The 21,527-nt window shown below is 40.2% G+C and overlaps 1 protein-coding gene across 1 annotated transcript; it reads right to left on the bottom strand.

Annotated features, from left to right (window-relative positions):
* Positions 1 to 1,465: 1,465 nt before the first annotated feature.
* Positions 1,466 to 21,072, bottom strand: LOC135232016 (membrane-spanning 4-domains subfamily A member 6A-like). The gene is made up of 4 exons (XM_064289289.1): positions 20,926 to 21,072; positions 6,850 to 6,984; positions 1,682 to 1,819; positions 1,466 to 1,531 (listed from the first exon to the last, which is right to left on the bottom strand). The coding sequence occupies exons 1-4, from the start codon at positions 21,070 to 21,072 to the stop codon at positions 1,466 to 1,468; spliced, it is 486 nt and encodes a 161-aa protein (XP_064145359.1).
* Positions 21,073 to 21,527: the final 455 nt, after the last annotated feature.

Below are 21,527 nucleotides of genomic sequence, written 5' to 3'. Positions count from 1 at the left end.
TAGACAGCACCTAACACCAACAACATCGAGCTTTAAGCATTCCATTTCATTTTTCACCAGTTCCAGTTTTCCTAGATTCATACTTCGTACATTCACAGTCTGGTTATTAATGAATGTTTGTAGCTGTTTCTTCTCATTTTGAGTCATGTCACATCACCAAATGAAGATGCCTAAAAGTTAGCCCTATCCATGTTATTAAGATTGATTCTACCGTGAGAAGGCAGCTCTCCCTCTAACATGTTTTGAGTGCCTTCCAATCTGAGGGGCTCATCTTCAGGCACTGTATCGGGCAAAGTTCAGCTGCTATTCATAAGGTTTCCACTGGCTAATTCCTTTCAGAAGTAGACTTCCAGGTCCTTCTTCTGAGTCCATCTTAGTCTGGAAGCTCAGCTGAAACCTGTCCTCCACGGGTGACCCTGCTGGTATTTGATTACCAGTGGCATAACTTCCAGCATCACAGTAACACGTTAACCCCCACAGTATGACAAAATGACAGATGCACCTAGGCCCTCTTATTAACAATGTAAATTTACCCCATCATGAATTCATATTTTAACCACTACAAAAACCCATCCCAAACTCCTCTCCAGACTTTAACTCGAGGAGTTGTTTTCTCTGCCTGGTGTTGCTTTCTACCAATTACTGTCAATTTCATTTGCATTTGTCTTTTTGCATTCTAGTATGATGAACTTGGGGAGAAGCACCCTGCTTCTGGGACCACCCTGCAAGGAGTGTGTGGAAGCCTGAGCTTCATCCAGATCTTTCTATCTAGTCAGCCTGCAACTGTGTCCTTGGTTTATAGCACTTTTATGATTTCAGAAAAGTAAATATTACACAACCGTTTTATTTTTAAGTTTTTTTTTTCTTAATCTGTTGTTTACCATACATATGCCCCTTAATGTTCCAACTTAAGACATTCTTTCTTTTACCCAAACTTCATTGCTTTCTTTCCTCCAATAAGAAAGAGTTCCCTTCCACTCATTATCTGTTCACATTATCTTCCTGTGTTTTTTATCTCCTTATTTAAAAAAAAAAAAAAAACTACCTCTAAGTTGTTACAAACAACCAACAAATGTGTTGCCTTCCTACCTGAAAGGTTCTTTTCATCATGGTGAACATCGAAAGGAGTCGCCTTTATTTTCAAATCTCTGCATTCCTCAGTGCTGGGCCTAGCCCAAGATAACGCCACGCCATGCACACATACCAGCTTTTCTAGTCGGCATTTCCTGATTACTTGGGTCATTTTGCTATCTTTGCCTTTCTTAATTCTTTTTTGCATATATTAAAGTTCTTGGTTTGGCAGACGGATATTTTTTGCCTCTATCAATAGTATCAATTTGGTTATTAAGGAACTCTGCCAACAGTAAATTTTAGGGTTTCATCCTCAACTTTATTTCACATTTATTCTTCAGTTGTGTCCTATTCAATTCTAGTCCCAAAGCTCAGCCCCTGTATCTCAGCCATGTCATCCCCTTTCCTTTACATAGCCCTGTCCTTCCCCCAGAATCTCAAACCAGAAAGGATAAAGAACCTGTCGAAGGAAGGGAAGATAAGAAATCAAGACTTTTAGAAACCTCATAAGGTTGGAACATCCCATCTCAAAATACTTACAGCCATACTGGTGGTGGCCATGAAGCACTCCTTGGCATTATATGTGTGAAGATCATAGCAATAATTATACCATAAGGATGGCATAACCTCTATCCAAGTCACCCTGCTGTGAGGCATGGCCCAAAGCAACCAGACCAATATAGAGGATACTGAAACCCACTACAGCAAATGAACAACTCAGAATTTTTGTAATTAAGCTGCTCGGAACCTAAAAGAGAAATGCTGAGTAAGGATCCTTCCCCATGAGCAACAAATGCATCCATTATAGCTCTTTTCCAGTGAATTGCAACAATTTACGTCCTTGTCTGTCTTCCTCCAGAGGTCTAGGACTGATCATTTATTTCTGTATGGCTTCTGTAAAAATATGCCTAGCAAATTCTTTGAGCCTAGAAGGTAAATCTTGGCTGAGTAAATGAATAAATGAAATGTATCCCCCTAGGCAGGACTTCGTTGGGGTGGAAGAGAATGGTGCTTTACTAAATTCCTTACCGTGAACAAACAGCAAGGCAGATGAGGCTATACCTGTAAAATCCCTATGAGTGTGACCAAAGCAGAGATATCAGTGGACCAGCTTCAGTTCCTTTCTTGCCCAACTCACTCAGAAAACCCTTGTATGAGCATCAGCCACTCAGAGGAGGCAGATGAGCAGTTTGTTTTTCCTTGCACAACCACCCCTCCACAGAGGTGAATCCACTCAAAGATGGTTCCCAGACATCGGAGGTCAGGATTATGGATAGGTGTTTAGTTGGCCACATCCGTGGACATGGTTGGATAGTTGGAGGTAGACTTCTAGACACAGGCCCCCCCAAAACACAAGACCTATTGTCATGAAGCCTTTTCTGACTCATGGCAACTCTATGGGTTAGAGAGGAGAACTGAGCTCCATAGCGTTTTCTTGGCTGTAATCTTTATGGAAGCCAACCTCCAGGCCTTTTCTCCACATTTCCGCCAGGCAGGTTCAGACCACTAATCTTTTAGTTAGCCACCAAGCACAAACTGTATGCACTACTCAGGGACCTATACTCAGGCCCAGGGATGGTGTAATGTGTGGGAGGCAGCTTGAGGCAGAAGAGAAGTCTGACTTGGATGTCAGAAAGCTGAGGGCACAGGGTTACCTTTGTCTTTAGCTCCTTCAGTGTCTTTGAGTTCTCAGTTCCACAATTTCATTTCCCACTTGGGCCTACATTGATAAGTGAGGGGAATAAACAAAGTGATCTTAGAAGTGCCTTCCCTTCTACCCCAACTCAAAGAAGGGGATTGAGCTAAGACCATTATGAAAACTGTAGTTATAGGTGTGTGGCCTCAAGAGCAACTAAAACAGCCATAGATTAGAGTATTGCCTAATCTCATCCAGACTTCCCTTCTTTTAGGGACTCAGCAGTTGGAGCTTTGGGTACAGTAGAGGGCAACTGGGGAAATTTTCTCCTCCAATAACCAATTTTCCCAAAATAATCACTAAAGTCCATGTTATTGGACAGCCCAATAGCAATCCATGTTCATAATGCCTTGAGTATATATTTCTTGGAATAAAATTAGGTTTGTTCTAGGACAGTGGTTTTCTTCAGACTTAAAAATGGCTAGTATAATATGTGATGGAAGTAAAATTCACTACAGGCTATATAACTCTGGTGAGCCTGATTCCACTCTGTGACTCCATCCCATATCTTTGAGCTTGCTGCCAAGTTTCCTGTGAAATTGTTCTTCTCTGGAGGTAAGAGCCCCGTATGTTTCCCACTGAAAGGATAGAAACATTCTTTTTGTGCTGCACTATTCAATATAGTAGTCGCTAGCCTATATGAAACAGATTATATTTAAAGTAGTAATTTAAAAAAATCAGTTCTTCAATCACACTAGCTGCACAATTTTTCAATAGTTACATGTGGCTACTGTATTGGGCAACAAAGATACAGTGCAGTTTTATCATCTCAGAAATTTCTATTAGATAGTCCTGGTCTAGTGTTCTGGGGTCAAGGGGGGTGTTCTAAATAATAAGTTCTAAATCATGATGAAAGAAAGAGCGATATTGCCATTGGCCTGGATGTTCCCTGAACCTTCCCTGTTGCTTTCAGGAGGTTTTTGCAACAATAGGTGTGGCTCTGCCACATGTGGCCCCCAACTTCAAACCACCGTTGTGATATGGGATTGACTGAAGACTTAGCAAACCCTTACAGATTAGAAAAATCTTTTCCCTAGTATCCCACTTTCCTCCCCTTGCCTCTCTCATTTCTGGATTTCCCTGGAAAGAATAAAAGGAGGGTGAAGTTGTTTTCTTAACCAGTACAAATAGCTAATGATAATAACTAGGACTCAAGAGTTTATCCTCAACCCTACAGAAGTATTAGTTTTCAGGTATGGTAGCAGGAATGATGGGATATAAGTCCTCAAACAAACAGCTTTGACTGGATTATTTTCAAGTGACAATGTCTGACAGATGTGCTTAAACAGTAAACCCAAGAGAAGGAGACCATCAGCTTTTTATAACATTGTCAGCTTCTTTGTCATTGAAGATCTAAATTTGAAGGCCAGTTACCAGCAGAAGGACATCATGAGGAGGAAGAATTTTTCTAGAATAGATTCCTAGATACTGGTCTAGGGTATAATACAATACCCCGAAGGCAGGCAGGGATTTAGGCCACAGTGTTGGAGACTGTGGTCTGGACAGCGGTATGGAAGATCCAGCCTCAACTTTTAACTCTACCAAAGATGTCCTCTGGATCTCAGTGTCCAACTCTACAAAGTGGCAAGATGGCCCTTGAAGAGTTCTTTCTTAGTTTCATTTAGCTCCCTAGGGCTGAGCCTTGTACTTCTCATATTCTGCAAAGGCTTAAGTGACTTTTTCTCTGTGATGATTGATAGCGCTTCAGAGATGACAAACTACTCAGAAAAGAGAGAAAAAGTCAGGTTAATTTGTATGTGCAGTTGTAGCAACAATATTACTCTCTTGGTATTTATGGGAAACTACTGTGGGGAAAGCCTGGTGAAGCAAGGAACAATGATACAAGTGCCATTTGAATATCTATGTCCTTGTACTCACATGGCATTCAGAAAAGTGAGTGAAAATGAAGGTAGGATCACCACTCCATCCCAATAAACAAAATCAGGACATTAAAAACGAGGAAAGAAGAGTTTTCTATGGGAGAAAAGAACATTTTGAAGTCAGGAGTTAGCTAGAGAAGCACGTGAGAGAAGTGGTATGGGAAAGGCAAAGAAAAGGGGCAGCTAACAAATATGGGAAGACAAAAGCAGATCTCAAGTTGGTAGCTCCACAGGCTAGGGTAGACCGATAAGGACAAGGATGAATGGCGAAAGACTTTAAGGCTGTGTTCAGACAAACGAAGAAATTCTTACTGCTCTCAGAGTACTCATGACCTAATAGACTTGGAGCAGTTAATAACAGAAAATTCTTTGAAAACAGAAAAATTGGATAAAACAGTGAGAAAAAAGTTGCAGGTCTAATGGTCCCAGAATTAAGTAATTTAGGCCTGTATAAATAAATGATGTTTCTTAAAAAATGGGCTAGATACCTCCTCAAGTGTGGGCTATGCTTAGTTACTTACTTCCAGAGGGTAGACTGGGAAAAGAGGAGGGAGAGAAGAAACTTTACAGTGCAGAAAACTGGAAAATACTGTGTTGGCCATGTGGCCAAGTTTAACTTCACCAGTAACAAATCATGTTGATAGCACGCACAGTTGATTGATGAATTGATGAGAATGGCATTTAACCTTTGTGTTCTTACACCCCAAAAGGCATCATCTTAGTCTAAACATGAGAAAAACATCTGACAAACTCAACGTGAAAGACAGTACAGGCTGTCCCTGGGTTACAAAGGAGAACTGTTCCTGAGTGTGTCTTTAAGAATTTGTAGGTAAGTTGGAACAGGTGCACAAGCTTCTCATTTAGCCCTACTTTGGCGTAGTGATTAAGTGCTACGGCTGCAAACCAAAGGGCTGGCAGTATGAATCTGCCAGGCACTCCTTGGAAACTCTATGGGGCAGTTCTACTCTGTCCTATAGGGTCACTATGAGTTGGAATAGACTTGACGGCACTGGGTTTGTTTTGTTTTGTTGTTTTTTTTGAGTACACGAAAAGGCTTAAAGCCTTTGCACTGATTTAAAAGCTGTACATACAGCAAGTAAGTGTGATTGTGATGAAGAATTTGTTGTGAGTAGGGTTTGTTTCAGTCGTTGAAAAGTGAGGGCAAATTATGTAACACTAACAGGTAAGTATGAGTTGTCCATAAGTCAGAACTTCTTAATCCAGGGATTGCCTGTATACAAAAAAAATGTAGCCAGGCCTCCACAAAATTATCAATATTATCACAGACAAGTAAAGTCCAAGAAACTGTTAACAGTCTCAAAGACTGCCAGGAGATACAACCACTAAGTGTCATGTGGTAGCCTTGGTGAGATCTTGAAACAAGAAAAAGGACATAGGGGAAAAACTGGTGAAACCCAAAGTGTAGAGCTTAGGTAGTAAAAAGTAGAGAAAAAGCTCAACTTCTGGGTGCATCTGACCAAAAAAAAAAAAAAACTATGAGTGGAGCCAAAGACAGGTAGTTATTCGTGGTGGGAAGCTGATGGGAAAACTATGAAAGAGAAACTTAATTATAAGAAAAACTCAACCATATAGATGTAGAAGAAAGGAGCTCTCGAAGAAAAGAACCACTAAGCCCCCTTGACACCCCATATGTGCAGTCGTCTCTGAGGAATTTCTAGTCCATCACTCAAGTATGGACATTTGTTTGGTCTTCTCTGGATACTGCTAAATTCAGCAAAAGCATTTCAAAGTTCTCAGAACTGGAAGTGCTCCTTTCCCCATGGTTCTCACAAACATCAGCATGGTTTCTCTACAAGTGTGTGATGTCTCTTAAAGGTGCTTATTTTTCTATAAAGAAACGTTCTCTCTAACTTTCTCTTACTTCATGGATTTTTTTTCCCTAAATCTGGAGAGAAGCCACTGGCCTCATTATAGCTGAAGAAGATAGGTGAAAGTTAAGGTGATCTTCAAAAAAATGATTATTTTGATCAGTCAAGAAATGAGTCTCAAATCAGAGGACTCTTATCCTTCCACCCCACTCAATCCATTCCAAGCCTACATACACAGGAGAGCAAGCTCTACCCATTGACCTCACGCTCCTGATGGATAGAAATGTAGCAAGGTGATAGGTTTATTGCCCAAGCTATTTGCTTCTTCCTCCCACCTCTGCCATCTCCTGTCCTCCTCGGGTATTCTACTCACACAGATGGCTCCTGTGAATGGATAACCAGCGTTCAACAGGTTGGAAAACAGTGGAGTGAATTGAGAAGAGGAGGAAGAAGATATCAAAATGAGTCCCAAGCTCAACCTCATCAACCCACACAGGATCTGGATAATCTGTTAGGAGTGGAAAGGAGATGGGGAATTAAAAAAAACAGCTTTTGTAAGGACAGGAGCTCTTCACACCTGGCATAATGCCCATGCATTATCACAGACTGTAAGACCTCAACGAGGATGCAGACACTGTAAAGGCTGTAGTGAGGAAGCTGGAAAGTCATTGTGTAAGGGATGCTGTTTTACCACAAAAAGAAAAAAACATTTTGGACTGTCTGGCGAGTGCACAGAAAACCTTCAGGCATTTCTCCCTCTCAGGGCCTTGTCTGGAGCCTTGGTAGTGCAGTGGTTAAGAGCTCGGCTGCTGATCAAAGCATTTACAGATCCAATCTACCAGTTGCTCCTTTGAATCCTACTCTGTTATATAGGGTCACTATGAGTCAGAATCAATTCAAGGGAAGCAGATTTTTCTTTTTTAATTTTTATTGTGCTTTAAGTGAAAGTTTACAAATCAAGTCAGTCTCTCATACAAAAATTTGTATACACCTTGCTATATACTCCTAGTTGCTTTCCCGCTAATGAAACAGCACACTCCTTCTTCTCTCCACTCTCTGTTTCTGTGTCCATTAGGCCAGCTTTTGGCCCCCGTCTTTCCTCTCATCTCCCCTCCGGACAGGAGCTGCCCACATAGTCTCATCTGTCTACTTGATCCACGAAGCTCACTCCTTACCAGTATCATTTTCTATCCTATATCCAGTGCAATCCCTGTCTGAAAGGTTGGGTTTGGGAGTGGTTCCTATCTTGGGCTAACAGAAGGTCTGGGGACCATGACCTCCAGGGTCCTTCTAGTCTCAGTCAGACCCTTAAGTCTGGTCTTTTTACGAGAATTTGAGGTCTGCATCCCACTGCTCTCCTGCTCCCTCAGGGATTCTCTGTTGTGTTCCCTGTCAGGGCAGTAATTCACTGTAGCCAGGCACCATCTAGTTCTTCTGGTCTCGGGCTGAGGTAGTCTCTGGTTTATGTGGCTCTTTCTGTCTCTTGGGCTCATAAATATCTTGTGTCTTTGGTGTTCTTCCTTCTCCTTTGCTCCTTGAGACCAGTCGATGCATCTTAGATGGCTGCTTGCTAGCATTTAAGACCACAGATGCTGCTCTCCAAAGTGGGATGCAGAATGTTTTCTTAATAGATTTTATAATGCCAATTGACCTAGACGTCCCTTGAAACCATGGTCCCCAAACCCCCGCCCCTGGTACGCTGGCATTTGAAGCGTTCAATTTATTCGGAAACTGCTTTTGGTTTAGTTCCGTTGTGCTGACCTTTCCTGTTCTGTGTGTTGTCTTTCCCTTCACCTAAAATAGTTCTTCTCTACTAATTAGTGAATACCTCCTTCCTCCCTCCCTCCCCACTCTTGAACCATCAAAGAATATTTTCTTCTCTGCTTAAACTATTTCTCGAGTTCTTATAATAGCGGTTTCATACAATATTTGTGCTTTAGAAACTGACTAATTTCACTCAGCATAATGCCTTCCAGATTCCTCCATGTTATGAAATGTTTCACGGATTCATCATTGTTCTTTATGGATGCGTAGCATTCCATTGTGTGAATATACCATAATTTATTTATCCGTTCATCCATTGATGGACACCTTGGTTGCTTCCATCATTTTGCTATTGTAAACAGTGCTGCAATGAACATGGGTGTGCATATATCTGTTTGTGTAAAGGCTCTTATTTCTCTAGGATATATTCCAAGGAGTGGGATTGCTGGATATTTCTACCTTTTTTTTTTTTAACTTTTATTGAGCTTCAAGCGAACGTTTACAAATCATGTCAAACTGTCACATATAAGTTTATATACACCTTACTCCGTACTCCCACTTGCTCTCCCCCTAATGAGTCAGCCCTTCCAGTCTCTCCTTTCGTGACAATTTTGCCAGCTTCCAACTCTCTCTATCCTCCCATCCCCCCTCCAGACAGGAGATGCCAACACAGTCTCAAGTGTCCACCTGATACAAATAGCTCACTCTTCATCAGCATCTCTCTCCTACCCACTGTCCAGTCCCTTCCATGTCTGATGAGTTGTCTTTGGGAATGGTTCCTGTCCTGGGCCAATAGAAGGTCTGGGGACCATGACCACCGGGATTCCTCTAGTCTCAGTCAGACCATTAAGTATGGTCTTTTTGTGAGAATTTGGGGTCTGCATCCCACTGATCTCCTGCTCCCTTAGGGGTTCTCTGTTGTGCTCCCTGTCAGGGCAGTCATCGGTTGTGGCCGGGCACCAACTAGTTCTTCTGGTCTCAGGATGATGTAGGTCTCTGGTTCATGTGGCCCTTTCTGTCTCTTGGGCTCTTAGTTATTGTGTGACCTTGGTGTTCTTCATTCTCCTTTGATCCAGGTGGGTTGAGACCAACTGATGCATCTTAGATGGCCGCTTGTTAGCATTTAAGACCCCAGACGCCACATTTCAAAGTGGGATGCAGAATGTTTTCCTAATAGAATTATTTTGCCAAATGACTTAGAAGTCCCCTTAAACCATGGTCCCCAAATCCCCGCCCTTGCTCCACTGACCTTTGAAGCATTCATTTTATCCCGGAAACCTCTTTGCTTTTGGTCCAGTCCAGTTGAGCTGACCTTCCTGTATTGAGTATTGTCCTTCCCTTCACCTAAAGTAGTTCTTATCTACTAACTAATCAGTAAAAAACTCTCTCCCACCCTCCCTCCCTCCCCCCCTCGTAAACACAAAAGTATGTTTTCTTCTCAGTTTATACTATTTCTCAAGATCTTATAATAGTGGTCTTATACAATATTTGTCCTTTTGCCTCTGACTCATTTCGCTCAGCATAATGCCTTCCAGGTTCCTCCATGTTTGAAATGTTTCACAGGTTCATCACTGTTCTTTATTGATGCGTAGTATTCCATTGTGTGAATATACCACAATTTATTTAACCATTCATCTGTCGATGGACACCTTGGTTGCTTCCAGCTTTTTGCTATTGTAAACGGAGCTGCAATAAACATGGGTGTGCATATATCTGTTTGTGTGAAGGCTCTTTTTTTCTCTAGGGTATATTCCGAGGAGTGGGATTTCTGGGTTGTATGGTAGTTCTATTTCTAACTGTTTAAGATAACGCCAGATAGATTTCCAAAGTGGTTGTACCATTTGACATTCCCACCAGCAGTGTATAAGAGTTCCAATCTCTCTGCAGCCTCTCCAACATTTACTATTTTGTGTTTTTTGGATTAATGTCAGCCTTGTTGGAGTGAGATGGAATCTCATCGTAGTTTTAATTTGCATTTCTCTAATTGCTAATGATCGAGAGCATTTTCTCATGTATCTGTTAGCTGCCTGAATATCTTCTTTAGTGACGTGCATGTTCATATCCTTTGCCCACTTCTTGATTGGGTTGTTTGTCTTTTTGTGGTTGACTTTTGACAGAATCATATAGATTTTAGAGATCATGCGCTGGTCGGAGATATCATAGCTGAAAATTTTTTCCCAATCTGTAGGTGGTCTTTTTACTCTTTTGGTGAAGTCTTTAGATGAGCATAGGTGTTTGATTTTTAGGAGCTCCCAGTTATCGGGTTTCTCTTTGTCATTTTTGGTAATGTTTTGTATTCTGTTTATGCCCTGTATTAGGGCTCCTAAGGTTGTCCCTATTTTTTCTTCCATGATCTTTATCATTTTAGTCTTTATGTTTAGGTCTTTGATCCACTTGGAGTTAGTTTTTGTGCATGGTGTGAGGTATGGGTCCTGTTTCATTCTTTTGCAAATGGATATCCAGTTATGCCAGCACCATTTGTTAAAAAGACTGTCTTTTCCCCAGTTAACTAACACTGGGCCTTTGTCAAATACCAGCTGCTCATATGTGGATGGATTTATATCTGGGTTCTCAATTCTGTTCCATTGGTCTGTGTGCCTGTTGTTGTACCAGTACCAGGGTGTTTTGACTACTGTGGCTGTATAATAGCTTCTGAAATCAGGTAGAGTGAGGCCTCCCACTTTCTTCTTCTTTTTCAATAATGCTTTACTTATCCGAGGCTTCTTTCCCTTCCATATGAAGTTGGTGATTTGTTTCTCCATCACATTAAAAAATGACATTGGAATTTGGATCGGAAGTGCATTGTATGTATAGACGGCTTTTGGTAGAATAGACATTTTTATGTGTTAAGTCTTCCTATCCATGAGCAAGGTATGTTTTTCCACTTAAGTAGGTCCTTTTTAGTTTCTTGTAGTAGTACTTTGTAGTTTTCTTTGTATAGGTCTTTTACGTCTTTGGTAAGATTTATTCCTAAGTATTTTATCTTCTTGGTGGCTACTGTGAATGGTATTGATTTGGTGATTTCCTCTTCGATGTTCTTTTTGTTGATGTAGAGGAGTCCAAGTGATTTTTGTATGTTTATCTTATAACCTGAGACTCTGCCAAACTCTTCTATTCGTTTCAGTAGTTTTCTGGAGGATTCCTTAGGGTTTTCTGTGTATAAGATCATGTCATCTGCAAATAGAGATAATTTTACTTCCTCCTTGCCAATCCAGATGCCCTTTATTTCTTTGTCTAGCCTAATTGCCCTGGCTAGGACCTCTAGCACAATGTTGAATGAGAGCAGTGATAAACGGTATGCTTGTCTGGTTCCCGTTCTCAAGGGAAATGCTTTCAGGCTCTCTAGATTTAGAGTGATGTTGGCTGTTGGCTTTGTATAGATGCCCTGTATTATGTTGAGGAATTTTCCTTCAATTCCTGTTTTGCTGAGAGTTTTTATCATAAATGGGTGTTGGACTTTGTCAAATGCCTTTTCTTCATCAATTGATAAGATCATATGGTTTTTTTCTTTTGTTTTATTTACATGGTGAATTACATTAATGGTTTTTCTAATTTTAAACCAGCCTTGCATACCTGGTATAAATCCCACTTGGTCATGGTGGATTAATTTTTTGATATGTTGTTGAGTTCTGTTGGCTAGAATTTTGTAGAGGATTTTTGCACCTATGTTCATGAGGGATATAGGTCTGTAATTTTCTTTTTTTGTAATGTCTTTACCTGGTTTTGGTATCAGGGAAATGGTGGCTTCATAGAATGAGTTAGGCAGTATTCCGTCATTTTCTATTCTTTGAAATACCTTTAGTAGTAGTGGTGTTAACTCTTCTCTGAAAGTTTGGTAGAACTCTGCAGGAAAGCTATCCGGGCCAGGGCTTTTTCTTGTTGGGAGTTTTTTGATTACCGGTTCAATCTCTCTTTTTTTTTATGGGTCTATTTAGTTGTTCTTCTGATTGTGTTAGTTTAGGTAGGTAGTGTTTTTCCAGGGATTCATCCATTTCTTCTAGGTTTGCAAATTTGTTAGAGTACAATTTTTCGTAATAATCTGATATGATTCTTTTAATTTCAGTTGGGTCTGTTGTGATGTGGCCCTTCTCGTTTCTTATTCGGGTTATTTGTTTCCTTTCCTGTATTTCTTTAGTCAGTCTGGCCAGTGGTTTATCAATTTTGTTAATTTCTTCAAAGAACCAGCTTTTGGCTTTGTTAATTCTTTCAATTGTTTTTCTGTTCTCTAATTCATTTAGTTCAGCTCTAATTTTTATTATTTGTTTTCTTCTGGTGCCTGATGGATTCTTTTGTTGCTCGCTTTCTATTTGTTCAGGTTGTAGGGACAGTTCTCTGATTTTGGCTCTTTCTTCTTTTTGTATGTGTGCACTTATCGATATAAATTGGCCTCTGAGCACTGCTTTTGCTGTGTCCCAGAGGTTTTGATAGGAAGTATTTTCATTCTCGTTGCATTCTATGAATTTCCTTATTCCCTCCTTAATGTCTTCTATAACCCAGTCTTTTTTCAGGAGGGTGTTGTTCATTTTCCAAGTATTTGATTTCTTTTCCCTAATTGTTCTGTTATTGATTTCCACTTTTATGGCCTTGTGGTCTGAGAAGATGCTTTGTAATATTTCGATGTTTTGGATTCTGCAAAGGTTTGTTTTATGACCTAATATGTGGTCTATTGTAGAGAATGTTCCATGTGCGCTAGAAAGAAAAGTATACTTTGCAGCAGTTAGGTGGAGAGTTCTGTATAAGTCAATGATGCCAAGTTGGTTGATTGCTGTAATTAGTTCTTCCGTGTCTCTACTGAGCTTCTTACCGGATGTCCTGTCCTTCTCCGAAAGTGGTATATTGAAGTCTCCTACTATAATTGTGGAGGTGTCTATCTCACTTTTCAGTTCTGTTGAAATTTGTTTTATGTATCTTGCAGCCCTGTCTTTGGGTGCATGAATATTTAATATGGTTATATCTTCCTGGTCAATTGTCCCTTTTATCATTATATAGTGTCCTTCTTTATCCTTTGTGGTGGATTTAAGTTTAAAGTCTATTTTGTCAGAAATTAATATTGCTACTCCTTTTCTTTTTTGCTTATTGTTTGCTTGATATATTTTTTTCCATCCTTTGAGTTTTAGTTTGTTTGTGTCTCTATATCTAAGGTGTGTCTCTTGTAGGCAGCCTGTAGATGGATCGTGTTTCTTTATCCAGTCTTAGACTCTCTGTCTTTTTATAGGTGCATTTAGTCCATTTACATTCAGCGTAATTATAGATAAGTATGTGTTTATTGTTGTCATTTTGATGCCTTTTTATGTGTGTTGTTGACAATTTCATTTTTCCACTTACTTTTTTGTGCTGAGACTTTTTCTTTGTAAATTGTGTGTTCCTCATTTTCATAGTATTTGACTTTATGTTTGCTGAGTCGTTATGTTTTTCTTGGTTTTTATTTTGAGTTATGGAGTTGTTCTACCTCTTTGTGGTTACCTTAATATTTACCCCTATTTTTCTAAGTAAAAACCTAACTTGTATTGTTGTATATTGCCTTGTATCCCTCTCCATATGGCAGTTCTATGCCACCTGTATTTAGTCCCTCTTTTTGATTATTGTGATCTTTTACATATTGACTTCAATGATTCCCTGTTTGGAGTGTTTTTTTTTTTTTATTAATCTTAATTTGTTTTTGTGATTTCCCTCTTTGAGTTGATATCAGGATGTTCTGTTCTGTGACCTTGTGTTGTGCTGGTATCTGATATTATTGGTTTTCTGACCAAACAATTTCCTTTAGTATTTCTTGTAGCTTTGGTTTGGTTTTTGCAAATTCTCTAAGCTTGTGTTTATCTGTAAATATCTTAATTTTGCCTTCATATTTGAGAGAGAGTTTTGCTGGATATATGATCCTTGGCTGGCAGTTTTTCTCCTTCAGTGGTTTGTATATGACATCCCATTGCCTTCTTGCCTGGATGGTTTCTGCTGAGTAGTCTGAACTTATTCTTATTGATTCTCCCTTGAAGGAGACCTTTCTTTTCTCCCTGGCTGCTTTTAAAATTTTCTCTTTATCTTTGGTTTTGGCAAGTTTGATGATAATATGTCTTGGTGTTTTTCTTTTTGGATCAATCTTAAATGGGGTTCGATGAGCGTCTTGGATAGATATCCTTTCGTCTTTCATGATGTCAGGGAAGTTTTCTGTCAGCAGATCTTCAGCTATTCTCTCTGTGTTTTCTGTTATCCCTCCCTGTTCTGGGACTCCAATCACACGCAAGTTATCCTTCTTGATAGAGTCCCACATGATTCTTAGGGTTTCTTCATTTTTTTTAATTCTTTTATCTGATTTTTTTTCATTCTTTTATCTGATTTTTTTTCAGCTATGTTGGTGTTAATTCCCTGGTCCTCCACATTTCCCACTCTGCATTCTAATTGCTGGAGTCTGCTCCTCTGACTTCCTATTGCGTTGTCTAATTCTGTAATTTTATTGTTAATCTTCTGGATTTCTGAATGCTGTCTCTCTATGGATTCTTGCAATTTATTAATTTTTTCACTATGTTCTTGAATAATCTTTTTGAGTTCTTCAACTGTTTTATCAGTGTGTTCCTTGGCTTTTTCTGCAGTTTGCCTTATTTCATTTCTGAGGTCATCCCTGATGTCTTGAAGCATTCTGTAAATTAGTTTTTTATATTCTGTATCTGATAATTCCAGGATTGTATCTTAATTTGGGAGAAATTTTGATTCTTTTGTTTTGGGGGGGTGTAGAAGCAGTCATGGTCTGCTTCTTTATGTGGTTTGATATCGACTGCTGTCTCCGAGCCACCACTAAGATATTGTAGTGATTTATTCTATATTTGCTCACTGTGTCTTATCTTGTTTTGTTTTCTTTCAATATACGTGGATGGGCTACTAGATTGTGCTGTCTTGATTGTTGTAGCCCTTGACTTACTTATGACCTATACCAGCTGGTTTGGGCTGTTACCAGATATATATGCCTGAGTCCATTCACTATTCTTGAGTAGAATCTGATTTTGGGTCATCAAGTGTGTAATGCACCCTGTCACGTATCCACCTTGAGAAGTAGTGGTGATAGTTGTGTGTACCAGATTCTAGTAGCAGCTGGGGTTCACACTCCAGGGGGGGCAGGATGCTGAGAGGCTTCCCCCAAGTGTCAGTGAGGTAGGTGTGTCTCTATTCCTAAAGCACCTTGGTGGGTGGGCTCTGCAGCTGTACCTTAGGCCCCCAATGCAAGTACCTCTACAGATTGGTAGGTGTCACCCTCCTTAGACCCCTAAGGCAGGAGGCTAGGTGGTCTGGGGGGAGCTTCAGCCCTCAGTTCCCTGTTGTGGGTCAGTGAGGGCTCTGTTGAATAAGCAGAGATATCATACCTGGGAAACTTGTCTTTCCAGTAAATCTGCTAAAAATAATGCAGTCAGATCCCTATCAGAAATGCCTTTGCATTATAATAGCCACCTTGTTCCCTGTAGGGATGAAAGCCCGAGACTGTGGATCACATATGCTTGGCTGGAGCTGGTTCTGTGTTTTTAGTCCTATTAACGAAGGATTTTTAGTCCCTGGGTTTTTTGTGGTTGCTTCTCTCAGGCCAGAAGAATGGGTTAGAAAAAGACCAAAAAAAAGAAAAGAAAAGAAAAAGCACGGAGCAGTTCTCCCTCTGGCTCAGGAAATTCCAATGTTAATGAAGCCGCCTGGGAAGCGGGGGGGGGGGGTTCAGAATAACAGGAGAGAGTAGCACCCCGAAATATAGACAAAGTTACTTATCTTGCTTGGGATGACTGTTTTATCTGAGATTCTCGAGGGTCGCATTGCCAGTGTGCGCTGGCTGGGTAGAGATTGCCCCCGAGGGTTAGGCCTGCGTCCCGTGCTTGAGCTGTCTCAGAAGCCGCGGTCAGTTCCTCCGCTGCCAGTCCAAAGCCCCGCGCCAAGGTTCCCCGGCTGGGACGCTGCACTCCCAGCTCCAAAAACAGTCGCTGCCTCCCAGTGACTTCTCCTCCCACCAGCTGTGTCACCGCGCCACCCATGCTGACCAGCTGGGCCCCCCCAGGTCAGTTCAGGGGGCTGAGGCTGCACCCCGTGTTTGTGCCAACACAGGATGTTGTGCTCCGCTCCCCTGCGCCCAGTCCAAAGACCCGCGCCAAGGTTCCCTGGCTGGGACACTGCACTCCAGGCTCCAAAACCAGTCGCTGCCTCCCAGCGACTTCTCCTCCTGCCAGCCGCGTCACCGCACCGCCCGCGCTGACCAGCTGGGCCCCCTCCCGAGGTCAGTTCAGGGAGGTAGGGCTGTGCCTCCTGTTTGCGCCATCACAGGATGTTGTGCTCAGCTCCCTGCGCCCAGTCCAAAGCCTGGCGCCAAGGTTACCTGACTGGGACGCTGGCTCCAGGCTCCAAAAACAGTCGCTGCTTCCCCTTAGTTGTTCGTTCACGGTCTCTGTCACTCAGGTCAACTCTTTAAATCTGTGTTTGTTGGTCAGGGTTCGTAGATTGTCATGTATGTGATCGATTCATTTGTTTTTCCGAGTCTTTGTTGCAAGAGGGATCCGAGGTAGCGTCTACCTAGTCAGCCATCTTGGCCCCCTCTCCTATTTCTAGCGTTGTAAGGAAGTGCCACACCAGTTTCCAAAGTGGTTGTACCATTTTACATTCCTTTTACCAGCAGTAAGTGCTCCAGTCTCTCCACAACCTCTCCAACATTTATTATTATGTGTTTTTTGGATTAATGCCAGCCTTGTTGGAGTGAGATGGAATCTCATTGTAGTTTTGATTTGCATTTCTCTAATAGCTAGTGATTTTAGTGATTGTGAGCATTTCCTCATGTATGTGTTAGGTACCTGAATGTCTTCTTTAGTGAAGTGCCTGTTCATATCCTTTGCCCATTTTGTAAAATTGGATTATTTGTCTTTTGTAGTTGAGTTTTTGCAGTTTCATGTAGATTTTAGATGCCAGATGATGATTGGAACTATCATAGCTAAAAACTTCTTCCCAGTCAGTAGGTAATCTTTTTACTCTTTTGGTGAAGTCTTTAGATGAGCATAGGTGTTTGATTTTTAGGAGCTCCCAGTTATCAAGTTTCTCTTCTGGTGTTTGTGCATTGTTAGTAATGTTTTGTGTACTGTTTGTGCCATGTATTAGGGCCCCTAGTGTTGTCTCTATTTTTTCTTCCACGGTCTTTATTGTCGTAGGTTTTATGTTTAGGTCTTTGATGCATTTGGAGTCAGTTTTTGTGCATGGGTCTTGTTTCATTTTTTTGCAGGTGGATTTCCAGTTATGCCAGCACCTTTTGTTAAAGAGACTGTCTTTTCCCCCATTTAACTGACTTTGGGCCTTTGTCAAATATCAGCTGCTCATAGGTGGATGGATTTATGTCTGGATTCTCAATTCTGTTCCATTGGTCTATTTATCTTTTGTTGTACCAGTGCGAGGCTGTTTTGACTATTGTGGAAGCATAATAGGTTCTAAAATCAGGTAGAGTGAGGCCTCCCACTTTGCTCTTCTTTTTCAGTAATGCTTTACTTATCCGGGGCCTCTTTCCCTTCCATATGAAGTTGGTGATTTGTTTCTCCATCTAATTAAAAAGTGTTGTTGGAATTTGCATTGGAATTGCATTGTATCTATAGATCGCTTTTGGTGGAGTTGACATTTTTACAATGTTAAGTCTTCCTATCCATGAGCAAGGTATGTTTTTCTACTTATGTAGGTCTCTTTTGGTTTCTTGCAGTAGTGTCTTGTAGTTTTCATTGTATAGATATATTTACATCTCTGGTAAGATTTATTCCTAAGTATTTTATCTTCTTGGTGACTACTGTAAATGGTATTGATTTGGTGATTTCCGCTTCGATGTTCTTTTTCTTGGTGTAGAGAAATCCAACTGATTTTTGTACGTTTATCTTGGATCCTGATACTCTGATGACCTCTTCTATTAGTTTCAGTAGTTTTTTTAAGGATTCTTTAGGGTTTTCAGTATATAAGATCATGTCATCTGCAAATAGAGACACTTTTACTTCTTCTTTACTGATCTGGATGCCCTTTGTTTCTTTATTTAGCCTAATTGCTCTGGCTAGGACCTCCAGCACAATGTTCAATAAGAGTAGTATAAAGGGCATCCTTGTCTGGTTCCTGATCTCAAGAGGAATGCTTTCAGACTCTCTCCACTTAGGATGATGTTGGCTGTTGGCTGTGTATAAATACCCTTTATCCTGTTGAGGAATTTTCCTTCTATTCCTATTTTGCTGAGAGTTTTTATCATGAATGGGTGTTGAACTTTATCAAATGGCTTTTCTGCATCAATTGATAAAATCATGTGATTCTTCTCTTTTGTTTTATTTATATGCTGGATTACATTAATTGTTTTTCTAATGTTGAACCATCCCTGCATACCTGGTATGAATCCCACTTGGTCATGTGGATTATTTTTTTGATATATTGTTGAATTCTACTGGCTATAATTTTGCTGAGGATTTTCTCATCTAAATTTATAAGGGAGATCGGTCTGTAATTTTTTTTTTTTTTTTTTGTCATGCCTTTAGCTGGTTTTGGTATCAGGGATATGCTGGCTTCATAGAATGGGTTTGAGAGTATTCTGTCCTTTTCTATGCTCCAAAATACCTTTAAGAGTGGTGGTGTTAACTCTTCTCTTGAAGTTTGGTAGAACCCTGCAGTGAAGCTTTCTGGACCAGGGCTTTTTTGTTGTTGGAGTTTTTTAATTACCTTTTCAATCTCTTCTTTTATTATGGGTTTATTTAGTTGTTCTACCTCTGTATGTGTTAGTTCAGATGGGTAGTGTGTTTCTAGAAATTCATCCATTTCTTCTAGGTTTTCATATTTGTTAGAGTACAATTTTTCATAGTAATCTGATATGATTCTTTTAATTTCAGTTGGGTCTGTTGTAATATTGCCCATCTCATTTTGGATTTGGATCATTTTTTTCTCTCCTTTTTTTCTTTTGTCAGTTTGGCCAATGGTCTATCAATTTTGTTGATTTTTTCAAAGAACCAGCTTTTGGTGTTTTTAATTCTTTCAATTGTTTTTCTGTTCTTTATTTCATTTGATTCTGCTCTAATTTTTATTCTTCACTTTCTTCTGGTGCCTGAGGGTTTCTTTTGTTGCTCTCTTTCTATTCATTCAAGTTGTAGGGATAATTCTTTGATATTTGGCCTTTTCTTCTTTTTGTATGGCAATGGATTTTTAAGCCCTTGTCTTCAAGGATTTTGTCCCCAGTTCATGATGAGTGCTGGGCTCTTTTTGCTTTATCTCTGAGTCCATTTTTCGCAACCGTCAGCTCCTCCTTTTACCTCTTATGGGAACCGTTAGCATCAGAGCCCTCACACTTTTGAGCATTGGCAGGGTGGAAGCCTCTCCCTACATCTCTCAAACAGCGCTGGATACATCAACATGGACCTGTGCCCTCCTTGGCCCCCTCAACCAATGTCCCTATTGCTGAAGAGTCTGATGCTGTACCACAGGCAGTGATGTTTTCTTCCCTGACATTCTCCTCACCTCAGAGATTCATAGCTCTATTAACATTTACCAAACAATTTTCCAAACTTTATGTCATATAAGCCTCACAGTAATCAACACTATTGTGTACATGAGGCAAGGCAACAAGTCCCACCAGGTCCTGAAGTCTGATCAGACAGAGGAGTCTTTGCAGAGACAATTCTAAAAACCAGAGCTCTAAATTTTCTTTCTGGTCCTAGATATATCCTTTCCCTTCACTTACTTAATAGAATATCTTTAATAATTATAGGTGACAACAGACAGACCAACAAAAGGTAAATATCACCTCTGTTCTCAAAAGGAGAGAGGAAATGGGAAGAGGAAGTTTTTTTTCAGTTACTTGTAGTGAGAAATAAATTCCCATTAAAAAATCAATTCTGATTATTAGGCACATAACCTGGAAATACGTAGAAAAATGTACATAAAATATGTAATTATTTACCATCATTATTTTCTAAAAGAAAAATATATGCACCCGCTCCTCACTTATCTACGTGGTTAGGATCCAAAGACCAGGTCATTATGCAAAAATAGGCATTATACAAAAAGGGAGGCTGACCACATCAGTTCACAAAATGAACAACGACCAGATTACATCATTACGTAACTATCAAACCACTGAGAATCATGGCCTAGCCAAGTTGACACATAGCCTTAAGTATCACAGTGAGTGTTACTCTCATTTTTTACCTCAGCATTCATTATTGCCAGATGTAAATTGTTAATGCATGAACCAGTCAGACAGTAGATTTTTTTACTGTTGTCATAAATTGGAAATATTAGACAATGAGATAGTTGATAAGTAAGGAGTAGGTGTATTATATATTATGTATATATATATATATATAATTTATTTTTGTGTATATATGTTTGTGTATGTGTACATATTGTTGCCATTTTTGTATTTTCCCAGTTTCATACATGCACACACACACAATGTATTGCAAAAATACAAAAAATAATACCACAAACAAAATAACCAAAACTCATAGACAAAATATGGGAAAAGACACTTTGAAATACCACCTCACATGGCAAAGGTCTTGGCGCTGTTCAAATTTCTCTCCGGGTGCCTTCCATTGACCCCAGATCAGCCTGGATTCCCTCCTCCAAAACTTAAAAGTCTCTAGATTACAGCAGGTCTCCAATCTCAAAACATACACAGACTCTATCCTCTGCACCCCTCAACCAAACCCTTCTGATTTGGAATCACCCCAACAACTTTGATTTCCGACTTTAGGCATTTCACCAGGCTATCCAGTCTCTGGTTGGTGGGTTTGGGTTTCTCTGTTTGAGGGAACTTGATGCCACCTGATGTGAGGACCAAAATGGTCTCACTAGGTATGTGCTTTGATATCATGACATTGCTTCCAGCGCTGAAAGAAAAAACAAATTCAGCTCAATTACATCATTTGACATAAAATGTACGGAGCTGGCAGGTTCCTGCTTCCCAAAACTGTTCAACACTTAATCCACATGTGATCTGTCTTGTAGAAGAGGAAACTGGTAGTATGGAGCAAGAAAACCTTAAAACCTTGGTTTCATGAGGAGTTTTCCATGATGTTTGATATAGTCTGTTCATTACAGGTAATAAGAACATCCCAGGAAGTCAATGGCATGAATCTCAAGAGGTTCCAATGTTCAGAGGTAAATGATCACACAAGATTGTTTTCCATACAAGGGGCAATCTTTATTTTCCCTAGTCCCACCTGCAATGACTGCATCGCCATATGTTTAATTAATTTCACCCTCAACCTACGCCATCATTTATGAGATGTAATAAGAGCTCTGTTTTTAACTTTTCTTATTCAGGTT

The sequence above is a fragment of the Loxodonta africana genome, chromosome 7, assembly GCF_030014295.1.
Source record: "Loxodonta africana isolate mLoxAfr1 chromosome 7, mLoxAfr1.hap2, whole genome shotgun sequence".
Lineage (NCBI taxonomy): Eukaryota > Metazoa > Chordata > Mammalia > Proboscidea > Elephantidae > Loxodonta > Loxodonta africana.
Note: the sequence above shows the minus strand (reverse complement) of the source record. Positions and strands in the feature narration are given on the sequence as shown.

What these genes read in the sequence shown, in the direction of transcription:
- LOC135232016 (XM_064289289.1), bottom strand. Translation starts at nt 21,072, where the DNA reads ATGATATCAAAGCACATACCTAGTGAGACCATTTTGGTCCTCACATCA. An exon ending in CGGAAATCAAAGTTGTTGGG is followed by an intron (nt 6,985 to 20,925) that starts GTGATTCCAAAT and finishes CACTCCTAACAG; the next exon opens with ATTATCCAGATCCTGTGTGG. An exon ending in CATTCACAGGAGCCATCTGT is followed by an intron (nt 1,820 to 6,849) that starts GTGAGTAGAATA and finishes TTTCTCTTTTAG; the next exon opens with GTTCCGAGCAGCTTAATTAC.